Below are 24709 nucleotides of genomic sequence, written 5' to 3'. Positions count from 1 at the left end.
TTAGAGTTGAGCACAGAGACCAGGTTAAACCTGGCCAGGCTTCCAGAAATCCTGCTCTCTGAGTGCCCCAGAGGACCTGGTGAGGGCATTGACTCAGGTTGCTTCTCCCTTAGAAGAGATATGGCTCTGGCAGCCACTGAGCCCAGTCAAACCTCCTGGACTGTTTCCTTAGGTCAGAGAGTGCCACCGTCCTTTCTCTAGGAGTGTGTGTGTGTGTGTGTGTGTGTGTGTGTGTGTGTGTGTGTAGGGTGTGTGTGTGTATATGTGTGTGTGGGGGTGTGTGTGCAGGTACATTGATGTGGAGGACACTGGGTGTCTCCCTCCATCCCTCTCCACCTTATCTGAGACAGAGTCTCTTACTAAGCCTGGAGCACATTGATTCATGTGGGTGGGCTGGCCAGCAAGCTCCTATCTCTGCCTACGCCCCCCCCCCATGCTAGAATTACAGATGTGTTTCATGGAACCTTACTTTGTCCATGGTCCTGAGGTTCAGGACTCAGGTCCTCATTGTTTTACCCCATGAACCATTTCCCCAGTCCCCATCTCTCTAGGTTTTTAACTTGAGCCACAGTTCAATCCAAGTCTCTTCCTTAGGGCTTTGCTAGGACACTGGAGTGGACAGGCTTGGGTTCTCATCATTCTCTATGGAAAGGCAGAATGTGACCCAGGAACACTATCAAATAAAAGGCTCTGTTCCACAGGAAGTCCCGCCTTACAGACCCACTGACTGTACCACAGGCATCCACAGCACTGGAATAGTGGCTGGGGAACATTTTCTAGATCCCAGCCTGGTGTCTCCTGGCATTAAGTCTCCCAAAGGACTCCCTTATGGCAGCAGTGGAACCTTCTGGAAAGCGAGGTCACATCTGTTTGTGATATTGCACCCTTTTACATTCAATTCACACCTGCCCTGAGGCTTCAGACCCAGGAGAACCCAGAGGGCTTCACATCTGCCTAAAATATACTTTTGAAGAAGATAGATTTTTGCTGACGTGGTACAAGGAGACCAGCCATGTTCCTAGAGACCCAGGCTGAGAGAGTAAACACTTGGGGTCACATTCAGCCAGCTGTGGATCTAGAGTATTGGGTAGAGTGAAGGCACTTGATGTGCGGCCTCTGGATTCATGTCATTCCACAAGTTTTGTGGGTTAGTGAGGTCCCTGAGCCTGTCTCCTGAAGACGAAAGCTGAGAACCTCCAGGTGTCGTCAGAACTGGAGACGTCACTGGGCCACTTGAAAATGACCTGGCCTGGGGCCTGGGCATGCAATGGGAAGGGAATGCCAGCTGTTTATCACCAGCTGAAGTGGTGTGGAAGGGTGGTACAGGCAGAGGGTCATAGTCTAGTGATGGTCCTCAAAGTCCAGATGACAGTGCAGACCCAGCCCTGGTCTCTTACATCAGTAACTCCAGCGCTGGGGGGATGGAGTCAGGAAGATCCTTGGAGTTCATTGGCCAGCCAGGCTGCCACACCAGTGAGCTCCAAGGTTAGGAGAGATATTGCCTCAAAGACTAAGGTGAGGTGGGACAGTGGAAGATCCCAGCCTGCAGCCTTCATGTGCATGCAGACGTATGTACACACCTCCACACATGTGCCTATGCAAGGGTGGGTAACCAAGCTGACCACGGTGATGCATAAACGTGAAGGTCCCCACAACAAAGGCTTTCTGTTTCCCACATGAAATCTGATGTGGAGCTGGTCGAACTTTCTAGAAGGCTTGACTATGCTGGCTAACACCGGGACCCAGCAACTCCAAGTGGCAGCTTTGCTACTGCAAATGACTTCTCCATTGCTGCCCGAAGAGAGGGGAAGGAAGTCAGGCCGTGGGTGATGGCATACAACAAACGTACCCATATCTTGTCAGATGTGGCCCTGAGCCATGGTGGAATCTGACTGCACAGAAGATGGGAGAACGCACCTTGGCTCTCAGGGAAAAGGACAGAATGAGCAGGGATGTGCCCAAATGTTGCCTTTGCTTGAGAAAGCAGAATGCCGAAGGGAAAATGGTCCCAGGATCCTGGGGAAAGTGTTGGGCTGGACTGGGAGACTTAACCATCTCTCCTTCCATCAGGCCTCACCCGTGTGTCACTCCTGGTCAGCCCTCCGCAGCCATGGCAGCCTATGGCCAGACACAGTACAGCGCAGGCATCCAGCAGGCACCACCCTATACAGCGTACCCACCTCCAGCACAAGCCTATGGGATCCCCCCTTACAGTGAGTACCAAGCAAGCCCTTGCACCCCCTGGCAGCCACAACAATGTGGTCCCTTCATGCCTCAGTTCAGGATCATAAATGTAGCTGGACTAATTCCGGCTGGGAGGTAAAAGGGAAGAGAGCATGGCTGAAGCATGGCTCAGATTCGTCCAGGTTATGTCAGGATTTCTCTTTCAATTACAAGAACCATAACGCTAACCGATGCTGGTTTCAGGAAGATGAGGAGTTGGTGATTCGCGTGCTGTCATATCTGGGGATGCAGTTGTCACCATGTATGGTGCTCCAGTGGCATTCATGAGGGTCCAATGAGATATCTCGGGCTTGCCGCACAAACCTGGCAACTTGAGTTTTATCCCTGGAAGCCACTTAGGGGCAGAGGGGAAAACACAGCTCTACAAGTCATCCTCTGACCTCCACATGTGCACACGTTCACCCATCATCTACAGAGTGCTCATGGGAAGCTTGAGCCATCTTTGGGTGCTCTCCTCTGAATGGCCTTCACTCCCACGGAGGTTGTCCCCTCGTGGTGACACAGACAGTGCCTGCCAACTTTGGTCTCTGAGCATCGGTATTCCTGGCACAAAGAGTTTGCCCTTCTCGGCACTTTCCAAAGGAGCCCCTGTTGGTCCTCATTGGACAAACTGGTTCATGTGACAATGCTGTACCCAAGGGGACAAAATGGGATGAGGAAGCTAAGGAGGCCATGGATCACAGATTAAGGTTAAGTATAGAGAGACTCAATATTCTTGAAGTCAGGTAGGGTAGGAGAGACTGAACGGGTGCTTTGGAGGCTTTGAGCATCAACTCCTCAGAGCACAAAAGTGTTATGTCACCGGCTTCAGGCAGGGACCTGGGGACTCAGATGAGCTGTTTCCCTGTGTATGGGCTTCAGTGTCTACTGGTTCTTCCACTATGGTGGCAGACACAGCCCTAAGCACTTCTGAGCTGCAAGTACCCCACACAGTGAGCCTTTCCTCTCTGAAGTCCCAGAGTTCCCTTTGTCTGGGCTCCACCCTGTCCCTGACCCAGACTCCAGAGCAGAGGGGACTGAATGCTCTAGATGGTTACTGTGAGCCACATGTCCCTGCACAATACTGGGGGCCAGGCTCATCCGGAACAACTGATCTACAATAAAGAAGGTGAGCTACTCGGAGGAGGGGCAACCGGCTGCAGAGCGCCCACTTCCAGGCACACAAATGGGTGTGAGAGCTGGGCGTGGCAGTGCACACCCATAATCCCAGCAGTGGGGGGAGGGGGGACAGTAGCTCAGCTGCAGAAGCTCGTCCAGAATGGGCAGCGTCCTAGGTTCCACCCCAGCCCTGGATAAACTAGATGTGACACTTAGGAAGGGAAGGCAGGAGGATCAGAGGGCAAGATCATTCTTGCTATGCAGTGAATTTAAGGTAAACCTGAGATGCATGAGACCCAGTCCCAAACTCTCTCTCTCTCTCTCTCTCTCTCTCTCTCTCTCTCTCTCTCTCTCTCTCTCACACACACACACACACACACACACACACACAAGCTTGTACACCTGCTGATGTTAGCACTAATGTGACTTCTGGTTTTGAAGCTGATGAGAACATTGTCTTAACTCGGTGGCTCTTCTGTGGTGCTTCTGTCTCCTTCCAAGGTATCAAAACAGAAGACAGTTTGAACCATTCCCCCAGCCAGAGCGGGTTCCTGAGCTACGGACCAAGCTTCAGCACCGCGCCTGCTGGACAGAGTCCCTATGCCTACCCAGTGCACAGTAAGTGTGGTGTCTGGCCCTCCCTGCCACTGTCTGGAGCACCCCAGGATGGAAAGCTGTTCATTTACCCCCCTACTCAGCAGACTGTCAAAGTGCCTACTGTGTGCCAGGCTCCATCTTAAGTGATGGACAAAGCATGAGTTCTGCCCAGGGGGCGGTCCCACGGCCCCAGGCAGAGGTGGGGATTCACAAGTCAACAGATAATCAGTAGTCCTGCCAGAAGTTGAGCAAAATGAAGCATCATGGTACCCACACAGAGTTGACAAGCAGCTGAGAGGCCAGGGGAGAGATGGAGCCGACTGTGACATGGGACAAAGGCAAGGGTGAGGTGGCACTAGCTAGATGAACACCTGGGAAGGGCATCTCAAGCAGAGGGAGTAGGAAATACAAATGCTAGGTAGCAAAATATGTCAATGTGTTTAAGGAACAGAACAGATATGGTGACACTGGGACAGACTGAGAGGGTCCCTGAGAAGGGAGCCTCAGGGAGGGAGCAGGAACCTGTGGTCTGTGCAGCCATGTTGGCTTGCATTGTGATGCATCAAGCAAGCCCATTGCTAAGACTCAGAGAAAGGCCATCCATGGAATAAGAGGCACTCAGGAAAATGGACTCTAGTTCCAGGTGCCCAGGAGGTGTTCCTGCAGCCCCCACATGACTGAAGGAATGGATCTGCTGGGCTCCCCTGGACTCATTTCACCATCTCTGACCCTCCCAGGGCCCCTTCTCTTCTTGGTGTCCCAGGTAGCACTTGGGCCTGATACATAGAGCAGGGGATAGAGGCTGTGCCTCTGGGAGCATTCATTCTGGTGCTTTCCTCCCTATAAACAAGCAGGGTCTGGAAAAAAAAATAACACTGGGGAAAACAGGATGGCGACTGGGTGGTGTCAAGGGTAAGTGTGCTTTTATGTAAAATGGCTACTGGGATTTGTGGCCACTGTATCATCTGTGTTTGATTTGTTTCATTAATGGCTTCAGGGTATATGGAGAAAGTGGGTACAGTCACATCCAGAAAGATGATCTCCACCTTGTCCCACCTTGTCCCACCTTATCCCAGCACCCAGTGGGTGCCAGGTGGGGGTGGCATACAGTCACCACCACTCTCTGAAGTACTGAGGCAGTAAGTATGCCCACTTCACAGAAGAAGAAACTTAGGGGTCAAGGGGATGACCAGTCTGACCAATGTCAGGTCAAGAACTTTAGATATTCCCTCAAGTTCAGTGGAAAAATTGTCTCCTTGGTGGGGTGGCATCCCATCCCTCAGCCTCCACCCCAAACCCTTGACCTTAACTATGACATCTTTCTCCCCGCTCCTGCTATTGTCTCTGCTATCCTGCCAGTGACCTTTCTGAGTCCCACTGGAGGGTGACAGCTGCTGGATCCATCCCTCAAAGTCAGGGAGGAAGGGGCCCATTCTTGGCAATAAAGGTTCGCCAAGGACGTGAACTTGCACTTGCATTAGGACCAACCCTTAGCTCTGCAGCTAGAAACCACACCTGCTGATTGGGACGTCTGTTGCTGAGGAGGCTGAACAGGGGACACCATCCTCTCTCACCCCAGCTGTGTATTATGTGCCTTACCCTCTAGAGGTGCCCCGCCATTCACTCGTCCATTTGTGTTCCCTAACTGAATACTAGCTTTGCGCCTGGCATGGGGTGAGGAGGCAGCAGTGGACAAGGATGGTTCCCTCAGGAGAGAGCTAGACAGGAATCCATTCATCGGGAAACAGTTACAGGTCGTGGTCAAGAGTGTGAAGAAGCTCAGGGTGGCATGATGGACATGACCAGAGGAACAAGAATCAATGTGCCCATCCTCTGGGTGGGCATAGTTGCCCTATGACAAAGGCGGAGAACCCAGGGCAATGTAAGTGAGGTCATGTGACCCAGGCAGTGAGATGGAAACCCAGCATTCTCCAGTTGAGGCACACAGCTCCACAGCATCCTGCCCCTCTGCACTCACAGATCTAGTTAGAAAGTGACTTTCAGCACAGGACAGACTCAGTCTTAGAGCCAACCCCACCTCAGTCCCCAGCCCTTCACACATCAAACACCCTCCGCTCATTTCCTGCCTACCGTGGGAATGGTGCTTACCATTTTCTCATGGTTCTCATGACCGCCGTGTGTGAAGGGTGTGACTGGACCCCCCTGCTCACTCCAACCCTGATACTGACGGCTGTCAGGAGAGCCGGACCTCCCCCTTTCAAATACAAACACACTGCGCTCAGACCCCAGGCCCATGTCAACATTTCTGCCCTGAGTTGCTCCAGAGAAGGAATAAACTCTCAAATGATTTGTATATTTCAGAAGATTGTGGGACTTAATTCTGTGGGGAGAGAGAAAGAGAGAGAAAGAAAACAGAGCGAAAGGACCAGAATGGCTGAGTGGAACCTGAGGCTCTCCGTGGGCTATCTTCTAGCACCATTCTGTCGTGAGAAGCCAGAGTTCCTTTCATAAATATACATGGCAGAAATAGGACCATCCCACCACTCTACAGATTGGTAAACTGAGGCATTGTAACAGTGTAGCAAGTGTGTCTCCCCTTCATCTCCCAGCTTCTCGCACACTGATGTCTGTAGCAGTCTCGCTGGGTTACATTCCACATGGTGAATGAAGGCTCTTCCTCCCCCACATTCTGGCCAGCATACATGGTGCTGTTCTCGATGGCCACCATTCTGACTAGGCTGAAACCAAATGTAGTATTTGTTCTTATCTGGTTTGTTTGCTTTAATTCATTTATTTCTTGCTGAGACATAATCCACATGCCAGTAACTTTACCCTTCGGGAATGTTTAGGTCAGGACGTTGACATAGCTGTGCAGTCTCTCCCAATGACTCCCTGGTGTGTACGGTGGCCTAAAAAGATGCCCCATCCACTTGTAGCCCAGCGGCAGAGCGCTTGACCATCACAGAGATCCTAGGCTCAATTCCTCACATGGGAGGAATAACAAGAAAGACATCGTTCCCTCTAGTAGTAGATTCTTCTAGTAATGAGGGGAATAAAGGATCCATTAGAAGTCACCCCTCTTTCACATTAAGTTTGAGAGCAGATTAAACGTTCAAACATCTATAAACATTTTTCTTCCACTCAGACCCTGCACCCACCCAGCGTTCAAACCTTACCGAGTGCCTGAGAACCCACACAGAACTTCTTATGCAGATATAAGCACTGTCAGCAGTGTGTTAGATCTTGTTACCATGACAGCAGTCTTAGGGAAAAGCATCCTCCAGGTGACCAAGTTCCTTTGCGCTGGCATCTCTCTTTATTGCGGGCTTGCTTTGTAATCACATGCCATCCCATGCTCCCTTTTTGACTCTTGTGCCCAGAGTTCACTGAGCTTCCTTGGTCTGTGGGTTCATAGTTTTGTTTCTGCTAGTATTTCTTCCAAGAACTCCTTCTGGACTGGGGAGATGGCTCAGTTGATACAGTGATTGCCTCACGAGCATGAGGACCTGAGTTTGATTCCCCCAAAACCCACATTAAAATACAGCACTGAGGAGTCAGAGACAGGTGGATCACTGGAGCCCCCCGGTCAGCCAGCCCAGCCTACCTGGTGAGCTCCAGGTCTCTCTCTGGGAGAAACCCTGATTTGAAGGCCGTAGACCATGAGGCCAAGGAATGCTTGCTTAGGATGCACGAAGCCCTGGGCTCCATCCTCAGCTTCATATAAACTGAGTGTGTTGGCTCACACCTGTCACCCTAACACTTGGGAGGTGGAGGCAGGAGGATCAAAAGTTGAAGATCATCTTGAGCTATATACAGAGTGAATTTGAGGCCAGTGTTTTTGCACCCACTGAGGACAACCTTCCAAGACATTCCACCCAGTGCTTCTGAAGGGTAAGTGCACTCGCTCTCTCTCTTTCTCTTTCTCTCTCTCTCTCTCTCTCTCTCTCTCTCTCTCTCTCTCTCTCTCTCTCTTTCTCTCTTGGTTCAGTTCTACTCAAGGAAAGTTTTGGAAGCTGCTTCTTCCTCTTCACCCGAATAGTTTCCTCACGCACATGAGCCTCCCCTAAAAGTGGCATCTGAGGGGAAATAACCTGCAGACTGCTGCCCCGCCCCCAGCTCTCAGCCAGCTATTTCTCTCTGGTACCCACCCTACATATCCGAGTCACAACACTTCCTGCAGGTCCAGCTCCACCCGGGTGCCCATCCTAAAGAGAGCATTTGCCGTTTGTTTCAGGTCTAGCTAGGGTCACTGCTCTGATGGCCTGATGCCCAGTGCCTGGGAAAATGGCCACTTCACATTCTGTCAGTCAGAGGACCAATGCTCCCTGAGCATCAGCCAAGGCCAGGAGTGAAAGTCCCACGGGGAGGGGTCGTTTGTGATTCTTTTACATCATGAATGCTGCCAGCTTTGCACGTGTGGATGCTATTATAGGCACGGGGCTCTTCCTCTGTCTGCCTGGCCACACGCACTGTTCTGAGGAACCATACTCTTGCCGGTCCTTGAGCTTTTTGCCCTTGTCATGATGCATCCTCGCTACTGTCTCATCAACTGAGATGTTTCCGCCTGTGTGTGTGTGTGTGTGTGTGCGCGCGCGCATGCACATGTATTCTCATATATACATGCACACTTGTGGGAACGGGGGCATGTACACACGTGAGCCTGCGTGGAGACCAGAGGTCAACCTTGAGTGTCTTCTTCTCTTGCTCTCCGCCTTGTTTTCTGAAACAGACTCCCTCACTGAGTGTGTAACTTGCCAGTTTGGATAGTTGGCTGGCCAGTGGGTCTTAGGCATCCCCCTGTCTCCACCTCCAGTGCTGCCACTACAGTCTTTTTCCAGAGAGGAGCCTGCTGGGATCCAGCTCAGGCCTTCGGACTTGTACAGAAAATTGTTTAACATGGCCGGGCCATGTCCCCAGCCCAGCAGCCATGTCTGAGTGCGGGCTGCCTTTGTTATGTTCGGTGTTGGCAGCTGGCTTTAGTGCTATCCTGGGAAGCCCTTGGGAGATAGACAGATAGGCACCAGGGGGGGCTCCCTGTCCCATCTTGTCATCTGGGTCCATATTTTCTTAAGAACCACAAGGCCTTGAAGCAGAAATAGAAGCGGCTAAGCACAAACCAAAGGTGCCTGGGTATACAGGCAGACGGGAAAGCCCGCCCTGGAAAACCTTCATGGCAGGTGGCCATAGCCGTGTCCCCCATCCTGGTCAAGTGAACGAGGCTCTGTTTTACCTTAGTGGTGACAGTGTTAGACTGCCCTGGCCCAGCCAGTTCTGAGCAGGTGAAGTCAGCCTGATCTCCCTTGGTCAGGCAGGTCAGGAGCCAGGCTTGGCCGCCCAGCCGCGCTGGCCCAAGGTCAGGTTCCGGGATGTGAGTCAGCAACTCTGCTGACCACAAAGCTCTGAGGTCCCAGCACGTGTCACTCTGATCTCAGCCCTGCCTCTCCCTGGAGGCCACCTTCGTAGGTTGGCCAGCCCTCCATCCTGTATCTGGCTAGCCTTCCACATTCAGGACATATAGAGGTCAAGGGACTGGGGCCTCTCTAATTATATGCAGAATTTGGTTGGTTGCAAACCCCCAAAGCCACCAGGAATGACAGGGGCAGGGTAAAAGGTTTGCCTGGCGTCCCACTACAGTGGTCACTAGCCCCAGGGCTACTGGGTACTTGAAATGTGGCCAGGGTGATGGAGAAAGTGGCTTTTCACACCTGTTTAGTTTTAATTAATCATGGTGTCATGATTAGTTGGGCAGACCAGCTCTGAAAGAGGTGGGTTCTTGTCTGCGGCACTGGGAGTTGAACCCCGGGCCTCATGCATCTAAGCACGGGCTCTGCCTCTAGCTTCTACCGCAACCTTTTATTAAAAACAATTTTTTATTTAGAGACAAGATCTCATTTAAGGGCCTTAAATTCATGATCCTCCTGCCTCAACCTCCCAAACAGCTAGAATTACAATCCTGTGGTTCCAGACCCAGCTGTTGTTCCCTCTTCCTCCTCCTCCTCTTCTATCTTCTGTGTGCATGTCTTTGTAAGTGTGGTCTGTGTATGTGTTTCTGTGTGTGTGAATAAGGACATGCATGTGGGAGTCTGGACAACCTCTGATTTCCACCCTAGCTGTCACCTTGCTGGAGACACAATGTCTTGTTAATCAGCATATGCTAGGTCTAGCCCGTGAGTTTATTGAGATTCTCTTGCCTATGCCTCCTATCCCTGTGGTCCCTTACAGGTCCCCATGCAGCGAGCACATTCCCCACTCAGCCCTTCCCCAGCACAAGCACACCCAGCTTCTAAGGGCAGTAGAAAAGCCAGCTCGCAACCCAGGTGAGCAGGTCACACATCTGTGTTAAAGGGCTCACCCTACGGGGAGGTATCTGGAGACAGGCTGAGGGGGGGGCATGTACACTAGGAGGAGACCACTGAGTTGGAGCTTTAGGGGTGGGACAAGTGTAGTTTCGAGAAGATATCTCATGTTCTCTCACCTACCGCAATGCTTTCCGTGGAATAGCTGGGTGAGGATGTTTAGAGACAGGGTTTGTAGACAGCAGAGTCTCCTCACCAGACCCCTGGACCTCCTGACCTTGGCCTCCCCAACCTCCAGGTGTCAGAGGGAAGCCACTCTGTCTATGGTTTCTTGTTGTGACAGCCTGACTTACCAAGATGGTGGGTTTCCAAGCCAGGCCACAGTATGAAGAAGAGCAGAGTGCCAGGCACAGTTTGTGTTGCTGTCCCTGATGGATACTATAACCCTCTGCTGCCTTTTTTTTAAATATTTATTTATTTATTTATTTATTTATACAATATTCTGTCTGTGTGTCTGCCTACAGGCCAGAAGAGGGCATCAGATCTCATTTCAGATGGTTGTGAGCCACCATGTGGTTGCTGGGAATTGAACTCAGGACCTTTGGAAGAGCATGCAGCACTCTTAACCACTGAGCCATCTCTCCAGCCCCTCTGCTGCCTTTTTTAGAGGGGTTCTTAAGGCAGAGTGGCAGGACTGAGGCCTGAGGTGCCACCGCAGACCTGCTTGTGATGTAGAAAGCAGGTGGACACAGAGACCCATTGTTCCTGTGGGTGGTAATGGAAATGCTCCCAATGCTGGGTACTGAGAACAGAAAAGCACAGGTCACAGTGGAGAGTCGCCTGGAGTGCTAGACACTGATGGCCCTGATCCATCACATCCAATGCCTGCTTCTTGTAACAAATATTTTAGAAGTCCTTTGTAATTTTGAAGTGAATTTCATATGCCATTTAAGCAACTTATGCAATCTGTATGTGAAATGTGTGAGCATCCGGGTAGAGACCAGAGGTCCACTTCTGACCTCCTTCCGTGGCAGTTGTCCACCTTGATTTTTGTTTGCTTTTGTTTGTTTCATTTGTTTTGAAACAGGGTCTCTTGTTGGCGTGAGGGTTTCTGATTTAGGTAGACTAGCTGACCAGCAAGCCCAAGGCATCGTCCGCTTTCATCCCCCAGGGCTGGGATTACTGGAGTGTGCCACACATCCAGCTTTTTATGTGGGTTCTGGGGATTGAACTCGTGTCCCCTTGCTTGTTTGAAAAGCACTTTACCAAGCAGCCGTTTGTTCAGCTCCTGCCTATGCATATTTTCAAGTTAAAAATCCTAAGCTGATTAAAATGCTCTTAGTATTATAATTTTTAGAATGACATAGTTAGAAGATACACTTTTGACACTCTATGAAACAATCCCACACACCACGAGGGACACTAGAGCAGGACAGCAGTCTAGGCTCCTAGGAAGCACAGCTGTCACCAGCAGTGTGATTTTCATGTGGCTGTGATCACACCTGACAGAAACAATTAGGGAAGGGGAGATGTGGTTTAGACTTGTGGTCTCAGCTCATTGTGGTGGGGAGGGCATGTGAGGGAACCCAGGTTCATGGCAGCGGGAGTGTGCAGTGGAGACCGTTCACATCATGGAGGGCCATGAGGCAGAAACTCAGGCCGGAGCCAGGCTCTAGCGATAACCTGTCCCTTCCTACAGCTGGACCCCACTCCTGAAGGTTGTGAAGCCTCCCAAAATAGCATTGCCAATCAGAGTGCCTTCCAAGCATTCCTGCAGGGTCCTGTTCTGTCCCCGCATCACCCACTTTCAAGTGGCAGCTGCAGGCATGAGGAGAGATGGGCAGGATGCAAGGAAAACCATCAACCATTCATTCAGCAAACATCCCCAAGTGCAGGCTCCATTCCAGGCAGCAGATGGGGTGCGTGCTGTGCAGCTCTGAGATGGTCGCCAAGGCTGTATGGATTTTATGGCCCAGAAGGGGGACATTGACTATTCACTGAGTCACTCAGTGCCACAGGCTGGTGGCTTAAACAACAGAACTTTGCTTGCTCATGATCAGAAGTCTGGAGGTGACACATTTGGTGGCTGCTAAGGCTCTCCAGGTTTGGGTCAGCTATCTCTGTGCCACATCTTTCCTCTGTATAAGCTTGGAGAAAGATCTCTCTCATTCTTATAAGGACACAGGTTATGGCCTGATGACGCTTGTGACTTCTGCTGACCTCAGTCCCTCCCTAGAGGCCCCCTTGCCAAATACAGGCACCCTAGAGGTCAGAGCCTCAATATATAAACTGGGGGAACAGGGTTCAGAGTGCAACAGTGGGGAAGCCAGCAGGTGACTGGAGCCCTTCCAAAGCTGTGATGCTCGCTCCAGGGAGCACAGCCAAGAGACTTGTCCAAGAGGGGACAGTGGTGCTGGGGCCAGCAAATCATGGAGAAGTTCAGAGGCTGAGAGGACCAGGGGACAGGGCCCAGTCAGAGGATAGGTGAGGCTAGGCCTGGCAGAACCTGGTGGGCAGCTGGATCATCAGGAAGCTGTCAGAGTTGTAAGACAGAGGAGGTGACCTAGTTTGCATTTCAGAGACCAGGTGAAGCAGTCCCATGCACTTTTGGGTGAGGGGACAGTGTGTTTTGTGTGTGCACGTGCATGCGTACGTGCATATGCGTGCGTGCGTGTGTGTGCGTGCATGTGCGTGTGTGTGTGTGTGTGTGTGTGTGTGTGTGTGTTTTATGAGTACAATACCAAAAGAGGCCAGAAGAGGGCATTGGATTTTCCGGAGTCGGAGTTACAGGTAGTTGTGAACCCCCATGTGGATGCTGGCAATCTAAGCCCTCTGAAAAAGCAGCAAGTTCTCTTAACTGCTGAGCCATCTCTCCAGCCTATTAGCATTTTTATTTCAGATGTTCCAAAGAAACAAGAGCTGAGCCTATCCTAAGGTCTGTACCTAGAGTCTGTTGAGAGGTGACAGAAGAATCCCTTTCTTGCCCACAATAGCTCTGGGAGTGGAGGGATAGGAGGGACCGACAGAAGCCACAGGTCCCGCTGTGGTGAGTCTATCCAGGACAAGCAGAGAGCTCAGATTCAGGCAGATAGCCTTCTGCTCAGGAACCCAACAGAATCCACAAGGCGCAGCAGCAGCCAGGAATGGGAGACAAAGCCCCCAGCAGCCTAGGGAACTGCTACTAAGAAACAGACAGAAGGCTATGAACTTTCTCTCCACTCAGAAATTGTCCATGGTCAGGACTGAAGCCAGGCCCTGGGATGCACAATGATCCCCTGGGACAAATCCATTTTAGCTGTTGCTAAGCACTCAGGCCATGAGCCAGCTGCCACCTGCACCCAGCTCCCACCCCAGACAGAGTTTCTCACTCTAAGCTGAGAAACTCACAGCCAGTCCCCAGCTCTCAAAGGTCCATGTCCTGTGTGATAGGCCCATGTGCCCCATGCAAGTGACCTGATTCTGTCCACCCAGATCTCCCTGGTTTTTCATACTGTGTGGAGTTGCTCAGATATTTATTTTAAATTGTGTAAGTGTTATCAGTATGAACCTTTCTAGAACTTACTCTGTGTATTTGTGTGTGTGTGTGTGTGTGTGTGTGTGTGTGCGCGCGTGCATGTGTAAACATGCTGTCTTACTGAGCATCTCCTTTCTATCTTTGCCATTGGGTAGCATGTGTTGGAGGTCATCTATGGCCTGTTCCCAAGCACTATCTTGGTCTCTGGTCTAGCTTCTGGGTACTGAACAGAGAGAGGGAGACCTCATATGGCACCCCAGTCCTGTTGCTTGTGGACACACACCTTCAGGCCGATCCCACCTCTCAGGCTGTAGGTGTACTCTTCTCTGAGGAACTGGTCCACAGCCTCCGCTGTATGCAGGTGGTGCAGACTGGGGCTGAGGACAACCCTGGAATGAAGCCAGTGCTCGCTCAGCTGAAGCTGCTGTTGTCACTGTTGGCATATGCCTGTTTCCCAGCATCCCCTTCAACCATGGCTTCCTGCTGATGTGGCAGTTTCTACCACATCAGCTATATTTTTTAACCTCCTCTGAAGCCCACGGTCTCTGTTTTGTTTTGTTTTGTTTTTCTGCTCCAAAAATTTCTACTCTGATGAAATTTGGGTTGGTGCCGTGCCCTTCTGTCCCTATTACTTGTCCTGTGACTCCAGGCATGTGTCTGTGTGCATTCGTGCATATGTGAGTGTGTGTGTGTCCCTTTGTGTATCCCAGAGATCCCTCCCAGCCACATCTCTGCTGCTACCCTGAACTACAGCTGCTGGGTCAGCTCTGCAAAGCCTGACAGCCACAGCCAGAGCCGTGGCTGCCGGAGCTGCAGTCTGAGTCCACACTGGCTGCTTGTGACACACCCGTGTGACCAAGACAGGGGCAAGGATGAGAAAACCCGGGAGGGGGGGCCCACCTCGGCGCCAGGGGAAGGGCCTGTCTTGCAGCCCCAGGTGCCTGGAATTTGCTTCACTGGGGTTCCAGCTGTTCATACTCAGTGTCAGGTGACCTGCCAGGCTGCTAAGCCCTCAGAGACGCAATGCTATGTGTTAGAACAGATGGGCCAGGCGTCTAGGCAGGTTCTGAAAGAGGCAGCAGGGTCCAAATTCTGGTTCAAGTCCAGCATAGAGCAGATCAAGAGAACACACCTTCCCACTGGGAAGTACTGGAATGTTTGAGTGTAAAATGGAGGTGCTGTGTGTGCGTGTGTGTGTGCATGCATGCGTGCATATGTGTGTGTACGTGTTTTGGAATCTTCCCATGCCTCTACTCCTTCAGCAAGGACAGTAGCCCCTACCTCACTGAACTCTACAAACAGGGAATAAGCTTGAAGCTCTGAAATTCCGGCAGCCTTGTATGCTACCTAGTGTCTCTCTGTGAGCGCCAGCAGGGAGTTAATTCTGTGGCCTTCTTTTCTTTTTATGAGTTCTCTATGGTTGTGACTGAGGACTCAGGTGCTGAGAGTACTTAAGATCCTCTGGGGCAGGGAACAGAAGACCAAGAAAAAGGTACAGAGACCTTCTGAAGATAGTAGGGCCCCCCGCACTGCACTTCTACAATGCCGTAGTCTCCCCAAGCAGATATCTGTAAACCCTTTCTACAAAAGTCCCACTAGGAAACCTCTCAGGCTCTGAAAGTCACTGAGACAGCTCAGCTCTACCTGGACCACACAGAAACAGGACCTGGCTGGGTGCCAGATAAAATTTTATCTATACAAACAGGTGCCAAACCCAAGTGTGCCAGCTCCCAATGCCTACAGTATGTCAGCCAGGTCTGGAAAGCAGTCGTGGCTGCCACCGATGCTGCCCCCAACAATGAGTCATACCCAGTGACCCTGAGGCAGGTGTGCATTCTTGGCCTCTCACATGTGTGGTGCGTAAGAAATAGGCAGTTGGCCAGTGTGGCGGTGAAGTTAGGGTGGCAGATGTCTACTAGTTATACAAAAGAACAGAGCCCTCTGATATCCCCCAATGGACATAGAACATGAGAAATGAGTACATGTATGTCATGTATGAACCACCAAGACTCAAGGGAGGTTTGTTACTGTAGCTCACCACCCCCTGTCCTAACTGATCCCTGGGGATGCTTGTTACTGTAGCTCACCATCTCCTGTCCTAACTGATTCCTGGGGATGTTTGTTACTGTTGCTCACCACCCCCTGTCCTAACTGATCCCTGGGGATGCTTGTTACTGTAGCTCACCATCTCCCGTCCTAACTGATTCCTGGGGATGTTTGTTACTGTAGCTCACCACCCCCTGTCCTAACTGATCCCTGAGGGTGTTTGTTATTGTAGCTCACCACCCCCTGTCCTAACTGATGCCCAGAGATGCTTGGTACTGCGGCTCACTATCACTGCCTGACTGATCCATTTGCATGAAAGGTAAAGGTGACAACTGGACATCACTAGTTCCCAAGGTGAGGAAGCCAGGCCCTGTCTAGTCTCTCCTGATCCTTTCTGACACAGTCAGAAAGTGAGGCTGGAAATCCCTGATGGGAGCTAGTATGTCTTCAACTTCTGCTAAATTCCAGCAAGTATTTGTTTTTAACAAATCAGAGACAAACCCCAGGTATGGGGACTTCAGCAGGCAACAAATTTAGCTAGGACTGAAAACATTGTTTTGCTCGTATTTCTCCTTTTTCTGTGTTTATTACTGAGGACAAATGGTACTGATGCTGCAGCGTCAAGGTTGAGTTTTCTCCTTCGTCTGTGCGCAAACACCACGATGATGTTATAGCTTTATAATGATAAGCTTTACGGAAGTGAGAGTCCCTTTGACACTGACAGGAAGGAATGTGAAGTAAGATTAAACGGTATAGATTTGAGAATGTGGTGACATTGTGCGGGTCCCAGGGACATACATCGTTGGGGCTTGGGGATCTGGTTTGTGTCTTCGCTTCACAGACCTGAAGGTAGGGGCTGGGAGAGAGCCATCCTCAACAGGGCATGACTCAGCTCTCCAAGGACCAGGTTTTGCCATTCAGAGCCTGGGTCATCCTTGACCCCATGGTCCTGTCCCCACGGGAACTGGAAGAACGGTGTCCATCCATTGGCCACTGTATTCACTATAGGGAGGGAGTACAGTGTGGCTGAAACAGTGAGTTTACACCTCTGTTCTTCACTAGCCAGGCGTCTACAGTGGAGGTGTCTCCGTTTGTCCCTGTCTGGCCCTGGTCTCTGGTTGCTCCCATCACCTTTGACCCTGCGGACATTTCATGCCAGCTCATCTCTGTTACCCCAAACACCCTTCCTCGGGGTCAGCACCCAAGTTTTCCTCTTCTTACAGCACACCCTAATCCCCATAGCCTCCTTTAACTTCATAGCATCTTCCAAATGAGATCATGTTCATAGGTACCAGAGTTAGGATATGAATCTGTCTTCTCGGGGAACACAAGCCAACCCCCAACATCCTCCTCTGGTGTTCTCTTGCTGAGCAGCAACAGGCGAAGAGTCCTGGCCTGTGCCCCTGAGACACCCAGTCTTGGCAGAAATTGAAACCACCCAAGCGAGAGGGGCTTCAGAGGCTGCCCAGGCCAGCAGCAGCTGGCTGTCATTCGTCTCGGTCTCAGGCAGCAGTAGCCCTGCTGTCCCGACCTGGCAAGTTCAGGCCGAGAGGCCGCAGTAGCCAGCGAAGGTCAGGGCGCCCTCCCTACAGGATAAATAGAGTGGGTCCCAGCCAACCCCTCCGGAGGCCACACAGTATCTCTTTCAAAGATCTCAAAACATCTAAGCAGACCATAGCAAATTGACTTTATTGTTTTAAAACCAGCCCCTTCTAGCCGCCACCACTCCTCCCCTGGGGGAAAATTCATAATAAATGTTCCTGCAGTGTGCACCTCTGTCCTCCTCTCTAATGTCAGCCCTGGGGCCACCGTAATTCACAGTATGCCCTGATATAGGCATTTATTTAACATTTATCTGTAACCACTTTGATCACGCTACCACCCATCAGTGGCCAGTTTAGTACCAAATGAACACAGCCAACCCTGACTGGAGACACCAGACACATTGGTCAGAGGACAACCTCATCCCAAGAAATGTTGTGTAACTCCTTAGAAACAGGGATTCTAACTGGTCTGGCATCACAGATTAGTGTAGAATGGCTGTTCAGTGAGCTGCAGGGATCCATCTGACTTCCACTCCCTCACCAAGTATTAGGATCCTAAGCAGTGACCTCCATACCTGGCTCCCTTTCTTCCTTCCTTCCTTCCTTCATTCCTTCCTTCCTTCCTTCCTTCCTTCCTTCCTTCCTTCCTTCCTTCCTTTTATCTTTCTCTTAATGTAGGTCTGGGGAATTGAACTCAGGTCCTATTTACAGAGCTTGTACTTACTAACTGAGCCATCTCCTCAGGCCAACAAGTGTTTTTTGCTTGTTTCTGGTTTTGCTTTTGGAAACAGGGTTTCTCTGTGTAGCCTTGGCTGTCTTTGAACTCACTCTGTAGACCAGGCTGGCCTTGAACTCAGAGAGATTCACCTGCCTCTATTTCCACCTCCCCTCCCAAATTCTGGGATTAAAGATGTGCACCACCAACACCCAGCCCAAGGGATGTTTTTTGACAGAAGAATCTGGAATAACCTTTTCCAGTAGAATTACACTGTAGGAAGGTGTTTTGGTCAACACAGACAGTTGTGTGGTTTCGCCTGTGACACCCCTCTGTAGCACTTGGCTCAAACCTGAATCAACAGTTCTGTAGTGATTCCCTTCTAGAGGGTTCTATAGTTTTGCATTTAGGATCTCATGATACCCTGGTAAGCACGTTTGGAGGTTCAATATGGAGGCTGTGAGCCCACCCAACTTCTCCCTGGCTCTGTTCTTGGTGAGTCCCATGAGCAGCAGCCCCCATTCCCAGGGCCTCAGTTTCCACACTGTGCGATGCAGGTGACAGGTGGTCTCCCTCATCACTGAGGATCCAGAAAGACAGGGATCAAACACAGGCCAGGGCTTAGCTCCCTGGGTGCTTCTCCTCAGATGATTGTTGGCTGTGGGCTACAGGACTCCGACCCTAGTCTTGGGTCCCTTCTCTGCATAACACGTCAGCAGGGCAAGTCTGGCTTGTTTCAGCTTACTGTGTTCCCCTATGGGCTGTGTATGTCTCTAGCTCTTCTGCCTTCTTCTGCCACTTTAAAGGCTCTTGGGACCCCATGCAGCCCACCCAGATAATCCAGAACTGCCTCAGTGAAAGTCAGCTGACAACTTGGATGCCATCTTCAACCTTAGTTCCCGTTGCCACGTAACCCATGTAGTCACAGGCTTCAGCAGCAAGGACCGGTGGTGTAGGATGGGGTTGGGTAGGGTGGGGGTTACTCTCTGATGACCACAGTTGTCACCCATCAAGGACTGAGCCATAGCAGCTGCTTCAGCTGTGACCAACCAGATCAGCACTGCCCTGCCCTCTCATGGAGATCCACCTGCCTCTGCCTCCCGAGTACTGGGATTAAAGGTGTGCGCTGCCACCACCCGGCCTGCACTCTAATTTTTAAAATATATTTATTTAATAAAAGTAATGTTTCAGAGGCCAAAAGAGTCACAGAAAAACAGAGATGGCGGAGGGCTGAGAGGCTAGTGGGGCCAGGAAAGGTCTGGTTGGGAAGGGATTTGAGCAAAAGGCAAAGGGCACCAGGTGAGTTTTATGGGGAGGTTCAGGAAAGGGCATTCCAGACAAGGATCAGCCCCTGGAAAGATGGCGTGCACTTGAGGGCTAAGGAATGACAGAGCCAGCATGGCCAGGACTAAGGAGGTGAGAGGACAGGAGAAGCAGTGGGACCAGAGCCTGGATCAGGAGGACATCTGAGCCTCCGAGGATGCGGCAGGAAGGACTGGAGGATCTGAAGACAGGACCCCCGGTACTTTCCCAGGTCACTGAAGCAAGTATTGTCATCTAAGAGGATTGAGCTGACCCCAGATCATTTTTGTGTGGTTCTGGAGGCCAGAAGCATGTAGCAAGTTGTAAAAGGGTCCCACCTGGAAAAATACACTGCTGCTCCCTGCCCCACTCCGCCACCCCCACCCTGCTGCCATGTTGGATTCCCATCAGGGTCCCTGTATCTTTCTCTACCGCTCTGGGGAATACTAGCCTGGGTTTTAGGGCTTAAACTTACCTGGCAGCATCTCCCCTTCTTATCCCAGTCACAACTACTAAGACCCTTTCCATGCAAGGGCACATTCTTCAGGGTCTGTGTTTGGGAGGACACATTTCAGCGCTACACAGGTTCCAGCAGGACCTGAATGAGCCCTCTGGGAGAGCAGATGGAGGTTTGTGGTGGGGTGTTTCAACAGCCCAGAAAGGGGAGCCGCTCTAGCCCCAGAGGATCAGGGGAGAGTCCAGAAGCAACCTAGCCCTGAGCCAGGCTAGAGGACACATGTGTCCTGCAGCTTAAAGCAGGAGTGTCATCGAGGGTTAAAAGGGGCCTCCTGTGTTCCCAGCTACATGGGTCACAACTTACAGGAGGATAAATGGGCAAAGGAACCTGAAGGAGAGTGTGTGTATGTGGACCTATGCATATACGTAAGTGTGTTCTCTGTGGCAAAACAGCACAGAGTCAACTGTCCCCACCATTTGGAAGCGCAGAGTCCCATGGTGTGACCTGAGCCCATGTCCGTGAGTGGTCTCTGGGGCATCCTCTTCTGCTGCTTAGTGAGCTTCTCACCCTCCCTGTCTCTCACTAAGCTTGGGGCTCCGCTCCACCCCTGACAAGTGCCTTAGGCAGCACTGTCTCCTGTCAGCCTCCTAAAAATGAGAATGGAGGCTTCTAGAAACAAGACAGACAACAAAGCAGTAATGAAGGGCTGGGGGTGCATCTCACTGGCGAAAAGTGGATGAGGGCCTGGACTCGGTGCCTATCAAAGGAGGAAGGAAGGGAGAAGAGACAGAAGGGGAGAGAGTACCGTGTTCTCAAGGCCCAAGTTTATTGTTTCTTGAAACTGTTTTACCATTTTATGTGTGGAGGTGTTTTGCCTGCATGTATGGTCTATGCACTGCAAGCATGCCTAGCACCCTTGGAGGTCAGAAGAGGGCATTTGATCCCCTGGAGCTGGACTTAATGATGGTTGTGATCCACCACATAGGACCTGGGTTCATTTCCCGGGTCCTCTGGAAGAGGAGTCAGTGCTATTAACCACTGAGCCATCTCTCCAGCCCTTCACACTGCCCAAATTTAAAGAACTTATTCCTGCAGAGTGTTCTCTTTCTGCCCTAAACTAGACACAAGCTAGCTGCCACCTGCCTGCTCCCTCTGTTTATGTGACTTATAAGGCAACAATGTTCAGATGACTGAGATAATTTTAATAGTGATACTTCCTAGTAAGAAAAGAAATTTCAGCATTAGGGGGTCCATAAATAAAGTTTTATTGGCACCAGGCCACCTGCCTTCATGTCTGCACTTCTGCACTGCTGCGCCAGCAAAGGTGTGGCGTTCAACGTCCACACCCAGTCACAGACCTGATGGAGGCCTCCTACCTAGGAACCCTCTCCCAAGAGTCCAGAACAGCTAGATCATAGTATCCCTGAGGATCTGTCACTGGGAGGAGCCCCAGCCTGCAGCCCCTTTGTCCTTGTGCTAGGCAAACCCATTGACCATGGACACCCATCCCCAAGTTGCTATGGAATGTGTTGAGACCTCAGTGAGCTGTGCTCCCAGGTATAGGTCATTAAGAACAGTAACAGAGCTTCCAACTGCTGTGCCAAACACCCAATACTGTAATTAGCACTGTCCTGTCTTGTAACCATCTGGGGGACCACTGAGTCAGAGACCTCAATTCCTTTCACCTGCTGGTACCACCCCTTATCCTTGCTGCCTCTCATGTGAGGCCCACAGTCTCAGCCCTCCAGGGCAATGGTCACAGAATGTAACAGCTGGTGACTTCTTTCTTGTCCTTAGGTGGTTGGCGGGAGAGGGTCAACCCCTGGTTCATAGGTGGCCATCTTCTCTGTGTGCCCCACGTGTGTGATGTCTCTTTGCCAAGGACACAAACCTCATTCATAAAGCTCCAATACTTCTGACCAGCCACTACCTCGGAGTCCCTCCTCCCAGGCCATCCCAGTAAGACACTGGCCTGTAGTATCCAGTATGACACACGCTACAGCTCCGTCCCGATAGAGCCGGGAGGAGGACCAAGGACAGGTCAGAGCACCTGTGATTTTTGTAGTTTTGTTTGCTTTTTGAGACAAAGTTTCCTGTCTAGGCTGGCTTCAAAGTCACTAAGCAGTGAAAATGACCTTGAATTTTGGACCCTCCCATCACCACTCCCAGTTGGTGTAGTAGTGGGGGCTGTAGTAGTGGTGAAAGCTAGATAAACACTCTCTCCACCAAGCCACCTTCCCCAACCACACTGACAGGCTTGGTCAACAGAGATCAAGTGACCGACCTTTCCTCTGAGCGTCCCTGGTCCTCCCCATGGAAACTGTGTTAGTTCATCTGGGGCATGGAAATCACGCCAGTGAAGTAGCCTTTTTGGTTAAAACAGTGTAACCCTGGCATGTCTCGTGATTGCTAATAGGAGCCGCTAGCAACCCCTCCACCCTTGGCCTAAAGTTCACCCTGTGTAGATACTGAACACAGAATATGTGTAGCTTACGTGGGTGGACATTGTCTGGCAAAGTCCTCAAAGCTGTAAAGTAAAGGTGGACACCACTCGAAGGTCATAAAGGCTTAAAACACCCCCACCCCGCCCTGTGACAGCAGGAGGGGAGGCGCACACCCCATTCAGAGACTTTGGGATCATCTCGCCTAGGAGGACAGGAGGTGGTGACAAGGGAAGCGGAAATAAATCCCGCCGAGATGGAAGTCAGGGCTGCAGCTGCTCCAACCATCGCCCTTGAATGGTAACGCGAGATTTGAGGGCGAGCAGTGAATTATAGCTCGGAGAACCCCAGGGCTTGAGGCTTTGATCCGAAAGCAGAGACAGCTTGCGGGGCTGAGGTCCTCACCTAAGTGGGGGACACTGGGGAGCCTTCAGAATGTGTGGGTCATTGGGGTTTCTTTGCTCCTGCCTAGAAACCCAGAGCAGGCAGCTTTGTGGGGGCTGAGCTGGGATGTGCAGAGGACCCCGCTGCACACAGTGTTTTATGAGACCAGCCCTGACAGCAGCGGGCACAGCCTGAGTGATCTCAGAGGTGTCCCCAGGTCGCCTGTGAGGTCACTCCCCGAGCCTTGACCTTCTTTGAGAAGAACCAATTTGGAGACGTTTGTCTTTACTGCCAGGAGGTGTCAGCCCAGAGACTGTGATGTGACTTAGGGGACAGCCACTCTTTCACAAGCCATGTGTTGGCCTGAGGTGTCACCCTGGTTCCTGTCAGACCGTCCCATGTTGGCTGAACACAGGCAGCAGGGAGGTTATGAAAGGTGCATTCTGCAGGCCTGAACTGTCATGTTGTCCTCGGGCTCAGGGCTCGTGTCCCCAAATACCCAAAACTCCACAGCCAGTCCCCTGCTGTGGAAGAAACAAAGTCTACTATGGGTGACGTGAAGGAGGAGAGTATCAGGCAGGATTTCCCTCTGCAGCCCAGGCTGGCCTGGGCCTTGTGGACACACACTGGCCAGAAATTAACTAAAAGTCAATCATGCAGCAACCCGACGTGGTCCTGGCAACATTTGCCCACGTCTCATGGCGTGACTTCACAGCAACCTGGATCCGAACATACACAGTGCACGCCATCCCGCCACGCAACACCGCCTGCCATACTGTCACTCAGATTCGAGACTGTCCCATATTGCAGAGCTGTAACCACTTCCTGCTGCGGTGGGTCATAGTACAGACAGGAGACGGCGACCTTTCTTGCCCCCACCAGCATCCCTCAGCATCAGACAAACGCCCCATCTCGTGAATTCACAGACTCACTTTCCTCTTTGATTAGGAGTAAACCAGAATACATAGTGGAGATGGGCCTTACAATGGCCTTCTTTATAATGTGTTCGTACACTGCTGATCTGTAGGACTCTTCCGTATATCTGTGATCTTATATAAATCTCTCGGTTGAAAAGGTGTCTCCAGTAGAGAGCTGAGATGTGCTCTAGGGAACTTTCAACTGAAGCTCAAATACCCAGGTCCTGTCCCAGGGACCAGGGACAGCCTTAACGTTGAACAATGTATCTGGGATCAGCACCCTTCGAAAGGCTGTTCTCTAGCCCTTAATTTTAGGATACTGGGTACTTACATTTGGAATATACTGGCTATGGAGAACAAAATTTCAGACTCAGAAAAGACACGATAAGGACCATTATGATATGGGAGAATCAGCGTCTTAAGTACTGTAGATGTCAACAAACCCTCCTACCTGCTGCTTGTAAAAGCTCTCTGTCGGGACCTTTTACAAAGACCTACGTTTTTTTTTTAAGGTAATATCATTTAGCTGCCTGGTAGAAGTATCCTGAGACGTGTGTGTGAACCTCCCAAAGCTGTGTATTTGGAAAACACACAAGCCTCTTTAGCAAACTTAAAAATATAAACTTGCAAGCACCCATACAAAAGCAGAAAATGGCCTAAGAAAGTCTATGGCTTTCTGGACTGTAGTCGGTATCTAGGACCCAGGATAGGTGAGGTTTCTGGGGCTCCTCCTAACAACCCGATGTCCTTTCCATCAGCCCTACATTCCCTTCCACCCAGTTCTGTCCCTAGCGCCCCTGGATACATTCCAGATACCTGTCACTCAGGCTAGAAGGATTTCAGTCTTTGCATTTTTAAATTTATTCTTACATTTATTTGTGTGCATGTGGAGGTCAGAGGACAATTTGTCAGAGTCAGTTTTCTTTTTCCACCATGTGGGTCTGGGGATCAAACTCAGGCTCTCGGACTTGGCAGCAGTCTCCCTTACAATCTAAGCCATCTTGTTGGCCATTTGCCTTTATGTTTGAATTCCCCCTCAGACAGACCATGGAGGACACTGGTGTGGACCTGGCCAGCAGACCCCTCTGCTTTAGGAAAAGGGATTGGGCAGCATTGATGAGGGGTTCTGCCCAGAGTTAGTCCACAAGACTGTCTTCACAAAGCCCGGCACAGGTGTCTCATTTGTAGGGGAC

General features: G+C 51.0%; 1 protein-coding gene across 2 annotated transcripts in view; it reads left to right on the top strand.

Annotated features, from left to right (window-relative positions):
- The window catches only part of Eya2 (EYA transcriptional coactivator and phosphatase 2), a 157914-nt gene that overhangs the window by 77735 nt on the left and 55470 nt on the right, over positions 1–24709 (top strand). For both annotated transcript variants that reach the window (XM_087911005.1, XM_087911004.1), the window contains exons 4-5: positions 2071–2213; positions 3844–3960. In XM_087911005.1, the coding sequence (XP_087767131.1) occupies positions 2071–2213; positions 3844–3960 (260 nt within the window). The remainder of the gene's footprint in view (positions 1–2070; positions 2214–3843; positions 3961–24709) is intronic.

This window comes from Myodes glareolus, chromosome 10, assembly GCF_982192425.1.
Source record: "Myodes glareolus chromosome 10, mMyoGla1.1, whole genome shotgun sequence".
Lineage (NCBI taxonomy): Eukaryota > Metazoa > Chordata > Mammalia > Rodentia > Cricetidae > Myodes > Myodes glareolus.
Note: the sequence above shows the minus strand (reverse complement) of the source record. Positions and strands in the feature narration are given on the sequence as shown.